This window comes from Prionailurus bengalensis, chromosome B1 (assembly GCF_016509475.1).
Source record: "Prionailurus bengalensis isolate Pbe53 chromosome B1, Fcat_Pben_1.1_paternal_pri, whole genome shotgun sequence".
NCBI lineage: Eukaryota > Metazoa > Chordata > Mammalia > Carnivora > Felidae > Prionailurus > Prionailurus bengalensis.
The window spans coordinates 119,711,037-119,727,180 of NC_057344.1; the positions used below are offsets into that span (position 1 = coordinate 119,711,037).

A 16,144-nucleotide genomic window follows, 5' to 3' on the forward strand; every position below is an offset into this window, starting at 1 on the left:
TACATAATTGAACATGATTTCAGAAAATACAAGAATATATTTATTTTTTTCAATGTCAACTTTTTAAGTTTTACTAACAGTGTAAACTGTTAAATATAAGTTCTTTTTAACCCCCTAAAATATAAATCCAATTAAATATGTTTCTCTTTTTTGTTTCACACTTCTTTTAGAATGAGCTAAGTTCGAAAGTAGAGTTGCTTAGAGAAAAGGAAGAACAGATTAAGAAGCTACAGAAATACATAGACTGTCAGAAGTCAGAAGATACAAAAATGGACTTGTCATACTCATCGGTAAAAATCAGGTTTATTTTGTTGCGTTCTCATGTAGACATTTATAGCACATCATCATCATCATTGTTATAGCAAATGCTTATATTGAGCCTGCTGTGTGCCAGGCACTGTTGTAGTTGTTTTACATATAGTATTTTATTTAATATTTGTCAACCCTATGAAACTGGGACTACTAGTATCATTGCCATTTTATGGATAAAGAGTCATTCATAGAGAGTTGAAGATACCATTCTTTGAGTGAATATAGGTAAGTTAGGGATGAGCTTCCATTAAAAATCAATAATTTAAGAATTATTTTATTTTTTTAATTATTGTATGCACATGTATGTAGAACTGTATAGTTAGTATCTTCAAGTGAGCACTTATGTTGGTATTGATACATACCTGGAGCTATACGTATCACAAGTAATTGAGCATGGTTTTATAAATTTCATCAATTTGATTAATATTAATGCATGCTCATCATAATTTAAATAAGTATTTTATCAGTTTGTTATTTTTTAGAAACTGTGGCTCTAGATGATTTTAGTTGGTAGAAGATATGGCATTAAATAACATTGAATTTCGTAGTGAAATTGTTAATTTTTACTGTTTGCTTTCTATTCTTCTTGCTTTCAGTCCCGATTACTTCAAGAAAGTATCAGTTTGAGTCTAGTTTTTAACACTGTTTTTAAGAAAGCAGCAATTTCTAGCTGGAACTTTGGTTTCCATTGTTCTTTTGTTTCCATTTGAATTTTCAGAGTACTTTTTATTACCTTTTATTAGTACTCTTCTGTTACCTGTTACTAATGACAAATGCTTTTTTATAAAAGTGATCTTACTGTTCTGAGGCCCTGGGAAGAAAGGCAGGTATCATATAATCCTGGAGTGTCTGTTGATAGAGTATCAAGTAGAATTGGCCACTTTTTAATAATTATTATTTCTTTCTCTTTTTTCATCCAATTTATTAATTCATTCATTCATTCATGCATTAATATTCTGCCAAGACATGTGGTTGAATTTATGTAGGCTAAAGTCATGTTAAAATGGCACTTCTCTCTAAAAATGAGACCGTAGATCTTTTCATGTATTTATCATTCATTTGCATTTTCTCTTCTGGGAGTTGCCTGTTCATCTTTTATGTTTTTCCATTGAATTTTTTTGTCTTTTTCTTTTCATTTTGTAATTTCATATCCTTAATTTTAACTACGAACTACTTTCATGTTTTGGAATAACTTAAAAATACATAGGAGATTTTAACAAGCTAGCTGAACAACAATTGTTAGCCTTTTTTAAACAATAACAAATTTTTTTTTAATGTTTATTTATTTTTGAGAGAGAGATAGAGAGACAGAAAGTGAGTGGGAAAGGGACAGAGAGAAAGGGACACACAGAATCTGAAGGAGGCTCCAGGCTCTGAGCTGTCAGCCCAGAGCTGGATGGCGGGGCTCGAACCCATGAATCGTGAGTTCATGACCTGAGCCAAAGTAGACGCATAACTGACTGAGCCACCCAGGCACCCAACAATAAAAAATTCTTAAATCTATACAATGCTTCTGTAATTTAGAAAAAGAGATCCAGAATTTTAAAAATATTTTTATTATGGAAAATATTATTTTTTTCATCTTTTCCTAAATACACATTTGGTAATTACCATATTTCCACCATTTTTTATCAATTCAGAATAACATCTATGTACATGTTCTCTAAAGTGTCTTCCAACTCTCAGAAAGCTAGATTTCACTAAATTTTTTTGTCGTGTGTACAGGAAAGCACTGAAGACCTAAAACAAATGAAACAGACTCTGCTTGATGCTGAAGGTGTAGCTCTTGATGCCAAGAGAGAATCCGCCTTTCTCAGAAGTGAAAATCTAGAGCTGAAAGAGAAAATGGTAAGTGACTCCTATAATATTTATTTAAAAAGTTATTACGATCAATACATTTGTGTGAATTTACAATGTTTCTCTCAATAGAAAGAACTTGCAAATGCATATAAGCAAATGGAAAATGATATTCAGTTATATCAAAGCCAGTTGGAGGCAAAAAAGAAAATGCAAGTTGATCTGGAGAAAGAATTACAATCTTCTTTTAATGAAATAACAAAACTCACCTCCCTTATAGATGGCAAAGTTCCAAAAGGTATTTTATAATTTCAGACTACCTCTTTTTAGATCTTTCTCTAGAAACCTACCTGAAGAATATTGTGGCTACATTCCAGTGATTAAAAATCTATTATTCTCTGCTCTGATTTTTTTAATAACCTAATAAGTTTCAGTGTCATTTGGTATCAATATTTATAAATGCTTCCATGGACTTCATTCAGATTCATAAAGGTTTAGGAGTTATTTTTCAAATAAATTGGACCTAATTTTTAAGGAGTAATTGAAGAACTATTAACAATTAGATTACCTGTTAACCAACATTGGCTCTTTCTTTAATAAATTTTATATAGTCTGGTTCAATAATTTCATTTTGCATGTAATTTAGGTTGTCCCAATAACTGTAAGCTGCTTTATTTAATTTACCCAAAATGTCCTAGATTTGCTCTGTAATTTGGAACTGGAAAGAAAGATTACTGATCTGCAGAAAGAACTGAATAAAGAAGTTGAAGAAAATGAAGCTTTACGTAAAGAAGTTAATTTGCTCTCAGCATTGAAACCTTTACCCTCAGAATTAGAAATATTAAGGAAAGAGGTAAATACATTTTTAAGCAAATAACTCTTCTTCTGAAATAAAAACCTTTGTAATAGCACTTTAAATATTTTGCCATAGTTTATTTTAAAGTAGCAGGCAAGAGTCCATAAACATTTAACTACTTGTTAGGAACAGAAATGAATGTAGTTCCTCCTCTAATTTTTTTTATATTACTAGATGTAAAAATACATTTTCAGAGCATATTTAACAGTATACTTAGTATCATGAGCCATGCACAGCCATTTCTACAGCCCTCAAGTGTTGCATTTAAACAGAGTTCTGTGGGGGCGCCTGGCTGGCTCAGTCGGTAGAGTGTGCAATTCTTGATCTCATGGGGGTTGTGAGTTCGATCCCTATGTAGGGTGTAGAGATTACTTAAAAATAAAATCTTTTAAACAGAGTTCTGTGGCCCACCCTTTTTCTAAATCTTTTTTTTTTCTTTCTTTTTTTTTTTTTTTTTTTTTTTTTTTTTTTTTTTTTTACTAGTCACTATGTTGAATAAAAGAAAGTAATGAGATACAAGGGAGGGCTCTGATACAGTTGAGATCAGTGTAAATCTTGCAGGCTAGTGAACAATCCTGTAAACCATCTGCCAGCCTTTCTTTTCTCTCTGCCTTTCTGGAAGAAATAAAAAGTGACAAGTGTTTGAACACTATATGGCAGACATCATGCTAAAAAGCTCTAGCAACATTATTTTATTTAGTCATCCTAAAAACTCTTTAAAGTAGGTGCTGGTTCTTAGCTCAAAAATAGTTATGGCACCAATAGTTGAGTTACATAGATGTGCCTCCTATCCTTAGTCTGTGATTGAAACAACTCTGCTGTGTTACCCCCATCCTTGGTCTCCAATGTAGCTCACCTCTCTTCTTCCCACCACTTCTACCTTACCTTTCACAGTGATTTTACTATTTATAAATTGGATATGGTTTATTTAAATAATAATTCAAATAAAGCTTGATTATTTATTCTTGGATTACGTTTTAGAAATAAGAGTCGCATTCAAAGGCTTTAGATGAAAATATGTCAAATTCTTAGAAAAACCATAAAATGTCTGATACACCAAGAAGTTAGAAAATACTTTAGAATGATAGATGATGAAATAAAGGCATGTTCTAAAATAAAGTGTTTCTATTGAGTGTGCTCCAAACAATCCTTACTAGAGCCCAAAGAGATTAAAAAACAAAACTTTGAAGGTAAACAGGATAATACATTATTAAAGGAACGGTGACAATAAAAATGTTGCATTTCCTCAGTCAAATCTTTGCTTAATTTCAATGTCTTTTTTTTTTTTTTTTGCATAGGAATTTTTTCCTTGAAACTGCTTCAGTAGATCTTACATTGCTAACATAACTAAATTTTATTTCCTCTCCGTAGATACATGATAAATCTGAAGAGCTCTATATAATAATATCGGAAAGAGACAAATTGTTTTCTGAAGTAGTTCAAAAGGAGAATAGAATTCAAGATTTACTTGACGAAATAGAGAAAACTAAAAATGACTTAGCAACTACCCAGATGAATTATAAAAGCACTGATCAAGAATTCCAAGATTTAAAAAATCATCTTGAATTTGAGCAAAAGTATAAGATGGTCCTTGAGGAGAATGCAAGAATGGATCAGGAAATAGGAAATCTCTCTAAACAAGCTCAAAAACTTGGTTTAAGTTCTGATGCTTTGAGCACAGAGGTTGGTACAAGACACCCTCTAGGGAAGCGATCTTTAGTATTCTGGGGTCTGGCCTCCATATATGTCCCATAGACTGTTCTGCTTTTCACATTTTATTTTTCTTATTTTAAAGCTTTGTCCAAAAACCAAAGAACTTCAGCAGAAAGCAACCGAGAGTCAAGAAGTGTTAAATGAAATGGAAGAGCTAAAGGAACAATTAGAAAGTAGAGATTCTAGGCTGCAAACTGTAGAAAAGGAAAAAGCACTGATTGCTGAGCAACTTCAGCAAACCTTGGTGGAAATAAGAACCTTAACCCAAGAAAGGGATGACCTAAAACAACTCCAGGAGAGCCTGCAAATTGAGAGGGACCAACTCAAAAGTGACATTCAGGATACTGTAAACATGGTAAGACTTTGACTGATTAGATGCTGAAAACCGAGAGCCTCTGTGAAAACATAGGAGCTGTCACTTACTATTCATGATCAAGTAGTCCCTGCAAAATCACTTCCATCGTTTCTTATTATTCTAACAGAAATTGTTCTGTGTTTCTCTGACAAAGAATATAGACACCCAGGAACAATTACGAAATGCTCTTGAGTCTTTGAAACAACACCAAGAAACAATCAACACACTAAAAATGAGAATTTCTGAGGAAACTTCCAGGAATTTGCATATGGAGGAAAACTTAGGAGAAACTAAAGATGAATTCCAGGAAAAGGTAAATGATATTTCTGTCCAAAGTTTTCATACTTGTGTAGAAGAGCTTTCTCTTTAACCTCAAACACGTAACTACATAACGATAATCTCAATCTTGTCTATTATTCACAGAGCTAATAACTAACGATAATTTACAAGCATAACCCTAATGTGTTTGAAATAACTTCAGATATAACTGCTTACAGTCAATTTGGAAAAAAAAGGCAAAAATTAGTTCAGACTTTGAGGTGACATTTCCTGAGCCTCGATGTATTTTAAAATCTTTAAAAACCCCTCTGAATTCTAAGAATGTAAGAAAGATTGCTTATTATTATGTCTAAAATACTTGTTTTATGTCAGATTTTGTATATTAAACTTGCTTAGAGTTCTGTAAAATCAATGTTTATGTTGTAGTTTTGCCTGTTTCTAGGGCTTGTGCTATAATTGTACTATTAGGTGCTTAAATCTCACCTTGATTTATTCTAGGTAGTGTGGTTCATTTTGTCCTGATACCTTAGGAGTTAACTGGTTATTTAATTATATACAAGAAGGGCTAGGAGATGCTAATGATAATTTTTTTTTTTAAGGGGAGGTATATTAGTCTACTAGACTGCCACCACAGAATAGCATAGACTGGGTAACTAAAACTTTTAACAGAAATTTACTTTCTCCCATTTGTGGAGGCTAAAAGTCCAAGACTAAGGTGCTAGAAACTTTGGTTTGTGGTAAGTCTTCTCTTCTCTGTATGCAGATGGCACCTTCCTTCTGTGTCTTCTCATGACCTTTCTCCTATTCTTGAGCTGAGAAAGAGAGCACTAGTGTTTCTTTCTCTTCTTAAAAGGACACCAGTTCTACGGGATTAGGGCCTCAGTTGTTTGTTTGTTTTTTATGTTTATTTATTTTGAGAGAGGGAGGGAGAGACAGAGCATGAGCAGGGGAGGGGCAGACAGAGAAGGAGACACAGAATCCAAAGCAGGCTCCAGGCTCTGAGCTGTTAGCACAGAGCCCTATGTGGGACTTGAACCCACGAGCTATGAGATCATGACCTGAGCTGAAGTTAGATGCTTAACTGACTGAGCCAACCAGGCGCCCCAGGGCCTAAGTTTTATAACCTCATTTAACCTTAATAAACCTCCTTAAAGGCTTTATCTTCACATACAGTCACATTGGAGGTTAGGGCTTCAACATAGGAATTTGGGGACAACACATTTGAATCCATAACAGGGGATTGCCTATAGTTTTATACAATGGATTCATTTACTATACATTTCTACTCTCAGAAATGCCTTTGATATATATTATCAACAGAATTTTTTATACTGTCTTTCATTCTTATTGCACTACTATTTAAACCAGACTATTTACAACTAGGAATTGAAAACATTCATCAATAAGAGACTGGTGAAATAATCTTTCATACATTCATAGCTCAGAATAGTATACACATATATATATACATATATACATAAAACTTGGTTTTATACAGTTACATAATTTTTTAAACTACATTTTGTATGCAAGAAAAATCACCAGATTGGACATATTACTAAATAAAAAAAAAAATACTACTTCAGAATAATTCAGTAAGCCCCAACTTCTGTAAATAAATATTTGTATAGATTTATATACTATCACTCTATATAATGAGCTTTTTTTCCCCATTTACCCCAGGGTACAGTATTCTTGCCTTGGAAAAGCTTTCCCTCTCTCTCTGTATGCTTCAGTTCTTCTCTCCTAGGAAAGCATTTTTGTTTTATATCTTATGTTCTCAGCTTCTCTATAGTTTGGATTAACCAAATGGGCCAAAGGCATTTGACCTTGATTTGAAATTTATAACTTTTATTTTCATTAGAGGAAGACTTTTTTGAAAAGATTTTTAAAAATAAGATACAACAATCAATACCTGCTTTTAGACAAATGCAAATCTGTAATCATGTGGCCCCATGAGAAGGGGCAATAGCAGAGGAGTGAGGGAAAGGGAGAGTTGTATTTACTGGAGAGTTATATTTAGCTGCTCTGTGTTCCTAAGTTCATGCTGGAATCATCTATGTTGATAAAAAGGTCTGACTGGGGCTCTTTTGTTTCTTGGGGTTTCTCAAATATGGGATGGAAGGCTAAGATCAGCTTCTTCTGTTATCGTGTTCATGTTAGAATCCCATGTGGACCCCTCTGTTCATCTGGACCCCAGAGGGCTGCATTAGTAGGTCTATAATGAATCCCCTTCGAGTGCCCACTTTCAATCTTGCTTCATATTTCTCTCTCTAGAAATGCAGCTTCTCTCATGTGTTCCAACAGAAATTTAAAACAATGATTAGTAAGCTTATCTCAAAGCACACAATTCTTTTTCTTTATTTAATAATAAGATCTGTGGTAGCTGAAATACTTGCTAGGTTGAATTCCATTCTGAAATGTACCTTGGGTATTATTACATAGTTTGTCTCAGCCTGCTCTGTTTTTGTGTACATTCCTATACTTAGGGTGTACAGATGCAAGATTCTGAATTAGGGTATCTGACAAGCTAGTCCCAATGACTATGTATTCCTTACCTTAATTTCTCATGTAGTTAGCTCTGTGGTTACCATTGTCAGAAACTCATGCATGTTACCAACAATAAAAAAAATAGTTAAGTAAAATAGGTTCTGTCCATACCCACTCTAGAATATTGAGCAACTACTAAAAGTTATAGTTTGAAGATTATGTGACAGCATGGGAAAAATGCCTGTGATCTAAGTGGGGAAAAGCAAAAGCAAAAATGAATAATTCTGTATGTGTGTGTGTGTATAGATGTGTGTGCGTGTGTGTGTGTGTGTGTGTATATATATATATATTTATATAAATGATAATTACTATGTTCAAATATATTTTTTCATGGACAAACTCTGAAAGGAAATATTCTAGAATTTTTTTTTTGGACATATTCTGGAAATCTAATAGTGGGTTCTGTGAAGCTGGTGACATGGGTAATTTTTTTCTCTTCATTTTTCAATTTTTTTTTAATTGTAGATTATTATAAAACTTTTAAAACATATGTGGCCAATATGGAGCTGTATTTATTTCCTGGTCGTATAAGGTTATATAGTGATACCCTCATTTCATACCAGTGATTGTAATGTCAGTCTTTGTCTCCCTTTATCAAGGGGTACCCATATTAAGTTACGTTTGCTTAAGATCTATTTATGGATAAATCAATGTGTATAACATGCTTTTCTTAACCAATATATGAAAGAATATATTTTGAAAAGGTGGTTTATACTATTAGAATATGAAATATGTTTCTTGCAAGATTAATTTGTCCTCTCATTTGATGAAACTCCAGCCTTTTGGGAGTATGACTGCTTCCGAAAATTATCATTTGTTGGGAGTGGAAGATATGGAGTCATTTCCAGATTTTGATGGAAAGAAAGTGGTAGAGTTCAAGGTCGCTTACTCTTTCATAAAATTAAGTTAACCTATCATCATACATGAAAATAATTATTAATTATCCATAACTGTCCAGGTAGTTCTTAGCCATGAACAAGAGTATGTACAAGGACACAGAGTCTGAAGCCAGACCTCTTAGATTCAAAACCTGAGTGACCTTGGGCAAGTGACCTGTCATCCTCTCTGGAATTCAAGTTTCTTGTCTGTCAAATGAAAATAATACCAGTACCTACCTTATTAGGTTATAGTTAAGATTAAATGTGTCAAAATACGAAAATAGTGCCTGGTAAGTAATAAGTAATACTAGCTTTGGCAATTTTTATTATTATTCAAATTGTTATTAACTGAGAAATTCTTCTTTAATCTATTCATATTTTAGATGGCTGACACAGATAAAAAACAGAATTTGAAAGCCAAAAATACTCAAGCACTGATTGCAAATGTTGAAGATAATGAGCTAACTGAGCAACAGAGAAAGATATTTTCTTTAATACAGGAGAAAAATGAACTGCAACAAATGTTAGAGAGTATTACAGCAGAAAAGGAACAATTGAAGACTGACCTAAGGGAAAATATTGAAATGGTAAGATGTAGCACTGTACATTTAACAATATGTTTTTGTCTTTGCATGTTTTTGGTTTTTATAATTGTACTGAGGCATAATTTACATGCAGTAAATGTATCTGATACAAGCACACAGTCTGATGACTTTTGACAAATGTCTCTACCTATATTCCCTCCACTCCAGTCAAGGTACAAGGTGTTTCCCTTACCCTGCAAGGTTCTCTCACATCTCATCCCAGTCAGTCCTACTCTTACTCTCTACCGCATATAGTCACCATCCTGATGTTTTTTCACCTCAGATCACTTTTTCTCTTCTAGAACTTCATACAAATAGAATCATATAGCATGTACTCTTTTGTGCCTTTTTTACACTCCTTTTTCAGTGCTGGATACACTCCATGTATGAATAGGCCACACAATTTGTTTAGCCTTTCTCCTATTGATGGAAATTTGAGTTATCTCTACTATTTAGCTATTGTGAGTGAAGCTGTTATAAACATTCTTACATAAATCTTTTTATGATCTTTTTTTTTTTAATTTCTCTAGGGTAAGTATCTAAATGGAATAGCTGAGTCATTCAGCTATTCCAGCTATTCAGCTAAATGGAATAGCTGAGTCATATGAGAATAAATTCTCATATACTTAACTTAATGAGAATTCACTAGACTGATTTCTAAAGTAGTGGTACCATTTCACATTCCCATCAGCAAATTGAGAGAAGTCTGATGGCTCCACATCTTCATCAATGGTTCACATTACTGGTGTTTTTAATTTTAGCCATTCAATTGGGTATGTACTTCATTGTTTTAATTTGCCTTTCCCTAATGACTAAGAACATTGATCATCTTTTCATATGCTTGTTGGCCATTGCATATCTTTCTATAAATTATGTTCTCTCAGTGATATGTTATAGGTTTTAGTATACATGTCTTGTCCATATTTTGTTAAATCTTTTTCCTAAATGTTTCTCTTTTATTAATTTTGTCTTAATTTTTAAACTTCATTTTTAATTATTTGTTAATGTTTGCTGTATTGTCATATCTATTTTAGTTTTGTTTCTTCATTTAGGGTTAATATAGTATATATAGATTGAAATTAACATTTTTAGAAGTTTGCTGTGGGTTGTAGGAGAACCTGAACTTTTGTTTAATTTTCCATATTTCTTGGGATTGTCTGGTCAAAAGAGCTGAGTATAAATAAGAATGCAGATAAAAATCATGGTCTCAAGCTTGTAATGTTTTTGTGGCCATGATACTTGAGAATGCCACTGTATAAGCTTATAACTAGGATTAGCCCAAGTCATGCTAGCAAAGGATGGCTGCCATTTTGAACTTGGCTGTTAACTGGTGCACCAAACCAAAGCCATTCATTCTAGCATTTGAAAAGCCTGTAACTGTAGTCTCAGAATCAGTCCATGAAAGCTTAGAAACAGTCTCCTTTGGTTTAAGGCTAGAAAATGAGCCAACCTCTCAAGATAGAATACTAAATCTAGTTCTAATTCTCATGATAAGAATATAAGTAGAGCAATAAAGAAAACGTGTAAAGAGTGTCTGACAGGCTCAGTCAGTGGAACCCTGATCCCAGGGTTGTGATTCCAACCCCTACTTTGGCATGGAGCCTACTTGAAAGAAAGAAAGAAAGAAAGAAAGAAAGAAAAAGAAACAGCATAAAAAAACATATGCTTGACATCCTATATGATTAAATTAAAGACTGACTTTCTTTCTAAGATAGTTTTTTCCAATAGAGTTTGCATAATTTCTTCATTTTTAGGCTGAGGTAAATGCTGATTTTTACTTGATTTGATTTTATAAAAATAAGCTAATATTATTTATTTTAATCTCAACTTTAAAAAAAAAATCTAGATGATTGAAAACCAAGAAGAATTAAGAATTCTTGGAGGTGAACTTAAAAGGCAACAAGAGATAATTACACAAGAAAAGAACCATACCATGAAGAAAGAGGAAGAGCTTTCTAGGACCTGTGAGAAATTAGCAGAAGTTGAAGAAAAGCTAAAGGAAAAGGTGAATCTTTAAAGTTACCTTCCTGGCCATATTAGATTTCCGATTGAACTTTTTTTTTTTTTAAAGTTTATTTTTTTATTTTGAGAGACAGCACACAAGCAGGGAAGGGGCAGAATAGAGGGGAGAGAGAGAATCCCAAGAAGGCTCAGCACTGAGCCCGATGCAGGGACTTGAACCCACAAACCGTGAGATCATGACCTGAGCTGAAATCAAGAGTAAGACCTTCAACCAACTGAGCCACCCAGCCACCCCTAAACTTCTTCTTTTTTTTTTTTTTTTTAATAAATTTTGATGGCAGTAGAGCTGAATTCTAGAAATAACATGTATCTCCCAAATGAGCAGATTTTAATGCTAATATCATAGACAGTTTCAACTCACACCTAGATCTTAACCAACATCCTTTGTAAGGATATATTATCCTTGAGTCTTCAGATGAGAGAGAAAGCCTTAATTCATCTAAACTAATCATGGAATATATTCATTCATAAGAAACTTATTGGGAAGTACCATAGGCCAGGTGTTGTTCTGGGTGCTTGAGATACATTAATCAATAACACAAAGATTCTGCCTTTATAAAAATATGGTAGTCATTCTCTAAAATATAAGATATGTGACTGTTACCATCTCTTAGATGTTTACAATTTCCTGAGTCACTTCTTTTATAGAAGTAAGGTGCTGTTGTACTATTTGTATAAGAGATGAGAATCTAGTAATAATTGTACTGCCCAAGTAATTCTAAAATTCGCCCACTGAGATCTTTCTATTTTTCTAAGGCCTATGCCACATACATTATAAATAATATATTGTGATTTCCATTGTATTTCTGTGGAGTGTTTTTTTTTTCCTATGTATTCTCTTAATTCTCCTCCTTTTCACAATAACCCAATTAATTTGCTAGAACCTGATGTCTGTTTCATATTCACCCTAAAGAAGTGAAATTTATAGACTTATGTAAAAGTTAATGCCTCAGTGTCTTTATGGGCCACCTGTAAGGACCTTTTTCAAAATAAAAACAGATGATCCAAAAAGGTTTTAAGAGATGAGGAATTGGGGCGCCTGGGTGGCGCAGTCGGTTAAGCGTCCGACTTCAGCCAGGTCACGATCTCGCGGTCCAGGAGTTCGAGCCCCGCGTCAGGCTCTGGGCTGATGGCTCAGAGCCTGGAGCCTGTTTCCGATTCTGTGTCTCCCTCTCTCTCTGCCCCTCCCCCGTTCATGCTCTGTCTCTCTCTGTCCCAAAAATAAATAAACGTTGGAAAAAAAAAAAAGAGATGAGGAATTATAGTTATTTGGCAGGTATACCTGCATATTTAGTCTCTTTTCAAGTTTTTCTCATTTTCACTTTACCTCTTTGATTAACCTCGTGACCATATATTAGTTTCCTAGAACTTCTGTATCAAATTACCATAAACTTAGTGGCTAAAAAGCAACAGAAATTTCTTGTCACATTTCTGGATCCTAGAAGTCCAAAATCAAGTTGCTGGTAATACCATGCTCCTCCTGAAGGCTCTAGGGAAGAATCTTTTCCTTCCTCTAACTATCCTTAGCTCCCAGCTCCCTTGGTGTCCAAGGCTTAGAGCTGTATCAGTCTTAACTCTGCCTCCATCTTCACAGGAGTTTCTCTATGTCTCTGTGTGTCCTTTTTTGCCTCTTATAAGGACACTGTCATTGCATTTAGGGCCCACCCTAATCCAGTAGAATTTCTTTTCATACTTTAATTATATCTGCAAAAACCATATTTCCAAATAAGGTCATATTCTGAAATTCTGAATATACTTGAATTTTGGGTAGGACACTATTCAACCCACTATAGACACTGTGCCTAGAAGGTTACTCTACTTTCAAAGCTGCTTACTATAATAATCATTTTGGTTTGGCAAAATATCTTTTACATAAGAATTTTAAGGGAACATAAGCAAAATGATAATTAAAAATTTTATTTCTCAAGAGCCAACAACTACAAGAAAAACAGCTAAAGCTTCTTAGTGTACAAGAAGAGATGAGTGAGATGCAGAAAAAGATGAGTGAAATGGAGAATGTAAAGAATGGATTAAGAAGCCAAGAATTAACATTGGAACATATGGAAATAGAGAGGCTAGAATTGGCTCAGAAGCTCCATGAAAATTATGAGGAACTGAAATCCATAACCAAGGAAAGAAATGATCTAAAAGAATTACAGGAATCATTTGACATAGAGAGAGAGAAACTTCAAGATTACATAAGAGAACTCGAAGTTACGGTAAGTTATACCCTTTTCTTTCATCTAGTAAATGTTTCTTTAAAACCGAGCCAGTTGGAGAAGGGAGAGGCAATGTTGATGCTTGTTATAATATTCTTTAAATTCCACTTGCTAATTAAGGGTCTAGAAACAAAAGAAGAACTAAAAATTGCTCACGTGCATCTCAAAGAACAACAAGAAACTATTGATGAACTAAGAAGAAACATTTCTGAGAAGACAGCTCAAATGATAAATATTCAGAATGACTTAGAAAAATCCAATACTGAATTACAAGAAAAGGTTTGTCTCTTCTTTCTCTCTTTTGCCCCTTCTTTTTGTTTTTTTTTGGGGGAGGGGGTGTTTGTTTTGGTTTGGTTTTTGGTTTTTTGGTTTCGGTTTTTTTGTGTGTGTTTTTTTTTTTTTTGAAGGAAAAATGAGCAGTTAAGTAGTGACTGTTACAGCTCATTTATTGGGTAGTATTTGTTGAGTGTCTAATGTGTCAGGCAAGGTCTTGGGTTATAGAAATAAAATGGGAACAAGCTGAACAAAATTTCTGTGACCATAGAGCTTATTTTGTAGTGGAAAGAGTTAATTGGTAAATAAACAAGCAAATGAAAAAGATAATTTGAGATAATGGCAAATGCTATAGAGAAAATGAAACACTGGGATAACTGAACCAACATATGTTAAAGGCCACTATGTACCAGCCATTGAAACTGTGGATATGAGTAAGACACTCTTCTCTCCCCCTAATTTGGGCATATACAATAATCCTTCAATTCCAGCAGGACAAACGCAGAAATATGGTATGCAAAGTTAATGGAACCACTAATGACCATAGGAAATGGTCTGTACATATAAAAGAGTATGAGAAGTGGCATGGGAGGTCATCTGAGAATTAAGGACCATTCATTTATTGAGATAAAATCTCAGTAAAAACAATGTTTTTTCTCCTATAGCCTTTGAGAACTAGTATAAAAATGAAGACGTGTGCAACTGGCTGAATTAACGGTGTTAGTTAGGTATAAGAATTGATTCACTTTGGATGTAAGCTGGAAACAAAGAAAGTTACGGCAGAATGTGACTAGCAGAAAGGCCATGGATAGCTTTAGTAGGAATCAAGAGAAAATGAATAAATTGTGAGTTTGTGATCCACGATAGGCCATGGGATCAAGATAACTTTTATTTCTAGGGACAGTATTCTCATCTTTAAAAAATTTGAAAAATTTATAATAATGCTCTCCAGATAGTAACCTTGGTATTCCATGCATATTACAAGATCCCAGTGCTTCATGAGGAACAGGAACTACTGCCTAATGTGAAAGAAGTCAGTAGTACTCAGGAAACAGGGGATGAACTGGAACTATTAAGGAAACAATCCAAAACCAAGGATTCAATGACCCCTGCATGCATAGAAATGGAAAAGCTTGGGTTGACTGAAAAACTTCCAGAAAGTCATGATGAAATAAAATCTCTAACTGATGAAAGAGACAACCTTAGAATGAGAAAAGAAGCAGTTCGGGCTGGACAAGACCAGTTGAAAGAAGACATTAGAGAAACTTGGGCTAAAGTAAGTTTCGTCCTTTCCTTCCATTTAACAAGTGTTTTGTAAGAATCAAGTCTTTGGGAAAGGAAGCACTTGTGTTATAGTTAAAATGTTACTGCAGTGTTTTCTTTAAATGTCTCAATTATGAAGTGGTTGGAAACAGAACTAAAAATTGCTCATAAATACTAAAAAAACTATTGAAATTGAGAGAAGATGTTTTAGAGAAGACAGCTGTCTTCTTAAATATTTAAAATGATTTAGAAAAAGCAATGCTAAATTATAAGAAAGGATAAAGCCAGAAAAACTATTTTCTTTCCTTCTTTAAATCTATTCCTGTAGCATCTCATAAAGCACTTCCTCAATACCTGAGACAAATCTGAGAATCACCTATCCCAATTTCCTTTCCTCACACTCACTTTATAATCCAAGCACCAAACCTTGTTGATTTTAAGGTGTGTGTGTGTGTGTGTGTGTGTGTGTGTGTGTGTGTGTGTGTGTATGAGAGAGAGAGAAAGAAAGGGAGAGAGAAATCTTCTCTCTTTCTCTCCTCATTGCCAACACTAATCCAAGCCACCATTATTTCTGTCCCTGGCTTTCTGTAGTAGCCTCTTACTGGTCTCCCAGTATTCATTTCTATACTTCTCTAATTCATTCCTCATTCTGAACCCAAGCAATCCTTTGTTCTTAAAACCTTTTAATAGGGGCACCTGGATGGCACAGTCAGTTAAGCATCCGACTCTTGATCTCAGCTCAGGTCATGATCTCACGGTTTGTGAGTTCAAGCCCTGCATCAGGCTCTGCACTGAGGGAGCAGAGCCTGTTTAGGATTCTGTCTCTCCTTCTCTCTGACCCAGCTCTCTCTCTCACTCTCTTTCAAAATAAATAAATAGAATAAAATAAAAATAAAATAAAATAAAATAAACTTTTAATAACCTATCTCTACTCTTGAACCAAAGACCAGAATCCTTCACATGGCCTATGAGGCCTTGGATCGCAGACCTTGCTGGTCTCCAGCCTTATTTCTGCTCATCTTACCCCTGTTCATCATGCTCCA

General features: G+C 34.1%; 1 protein-coding gene across 10 annotated transcripts in view; it reads left to right on the forward strand.

Moving 5' to 3' along the window:
- Positions 1 to 16,144, forward strand: part of CENPE (centromere protein E) — an 81,676-nt gene that overhangs the window by 29,778 nt on the left and 35,754 nt on the right. For 6 of the 10 annotated variants that reach the window (XM_043571348.1, XM_043571352.1, XM_043571395.1 and 3 more), the window contains 11 exons: positions 171 to 290; positions 2,038 to 2,160; positions 2,242 to 2,407; positions 2,808 to 2,962; positions 4,337 to 4,648; positions 4,761 to 5,033; positions 5,188 to 5,346; positions 9,124 to 9,327; positions 11,171 to 11,329; positions 13,275 to 13,844; positions 14,824 to 15,114. In XM_043571348.1, the coding sequence (XP_043427283.1) occupies positions 171 to 290; positions 2,038 to 2,160; positions 2,242 to 2,407; positions 2,808 to 2,962; positions 4,337 to 4,648; positions 4,761 to 5,033; positions 5,188 to 5,346; positions 9,124 to 9,327; positions 11,171 to 11,329; positions 13,275 to 13,844; positions 14,824 to 15,114 (2,532 nt within the window). The remainder of the gene's footprint in view (positions 1 to 170; positions 291 to 2,037; positions 2,161 to 2,241; positions 2,408 to 2,807; positions 2,963 to 4,336; positions 4,649 to 4,760; positions 5,034 to 5,187; positions 5,347 to 9,123; positions 9,328 to 11,170; positions 11,330 to 13,274; positions 13,845 to 14,823; positions 15,115 to 16,144) is intronic. The other 4 variants (XM_043571361.1, XM_043571404.1, XM_043571421.1 and 1 more) reach the window with 1 other exon arrangement.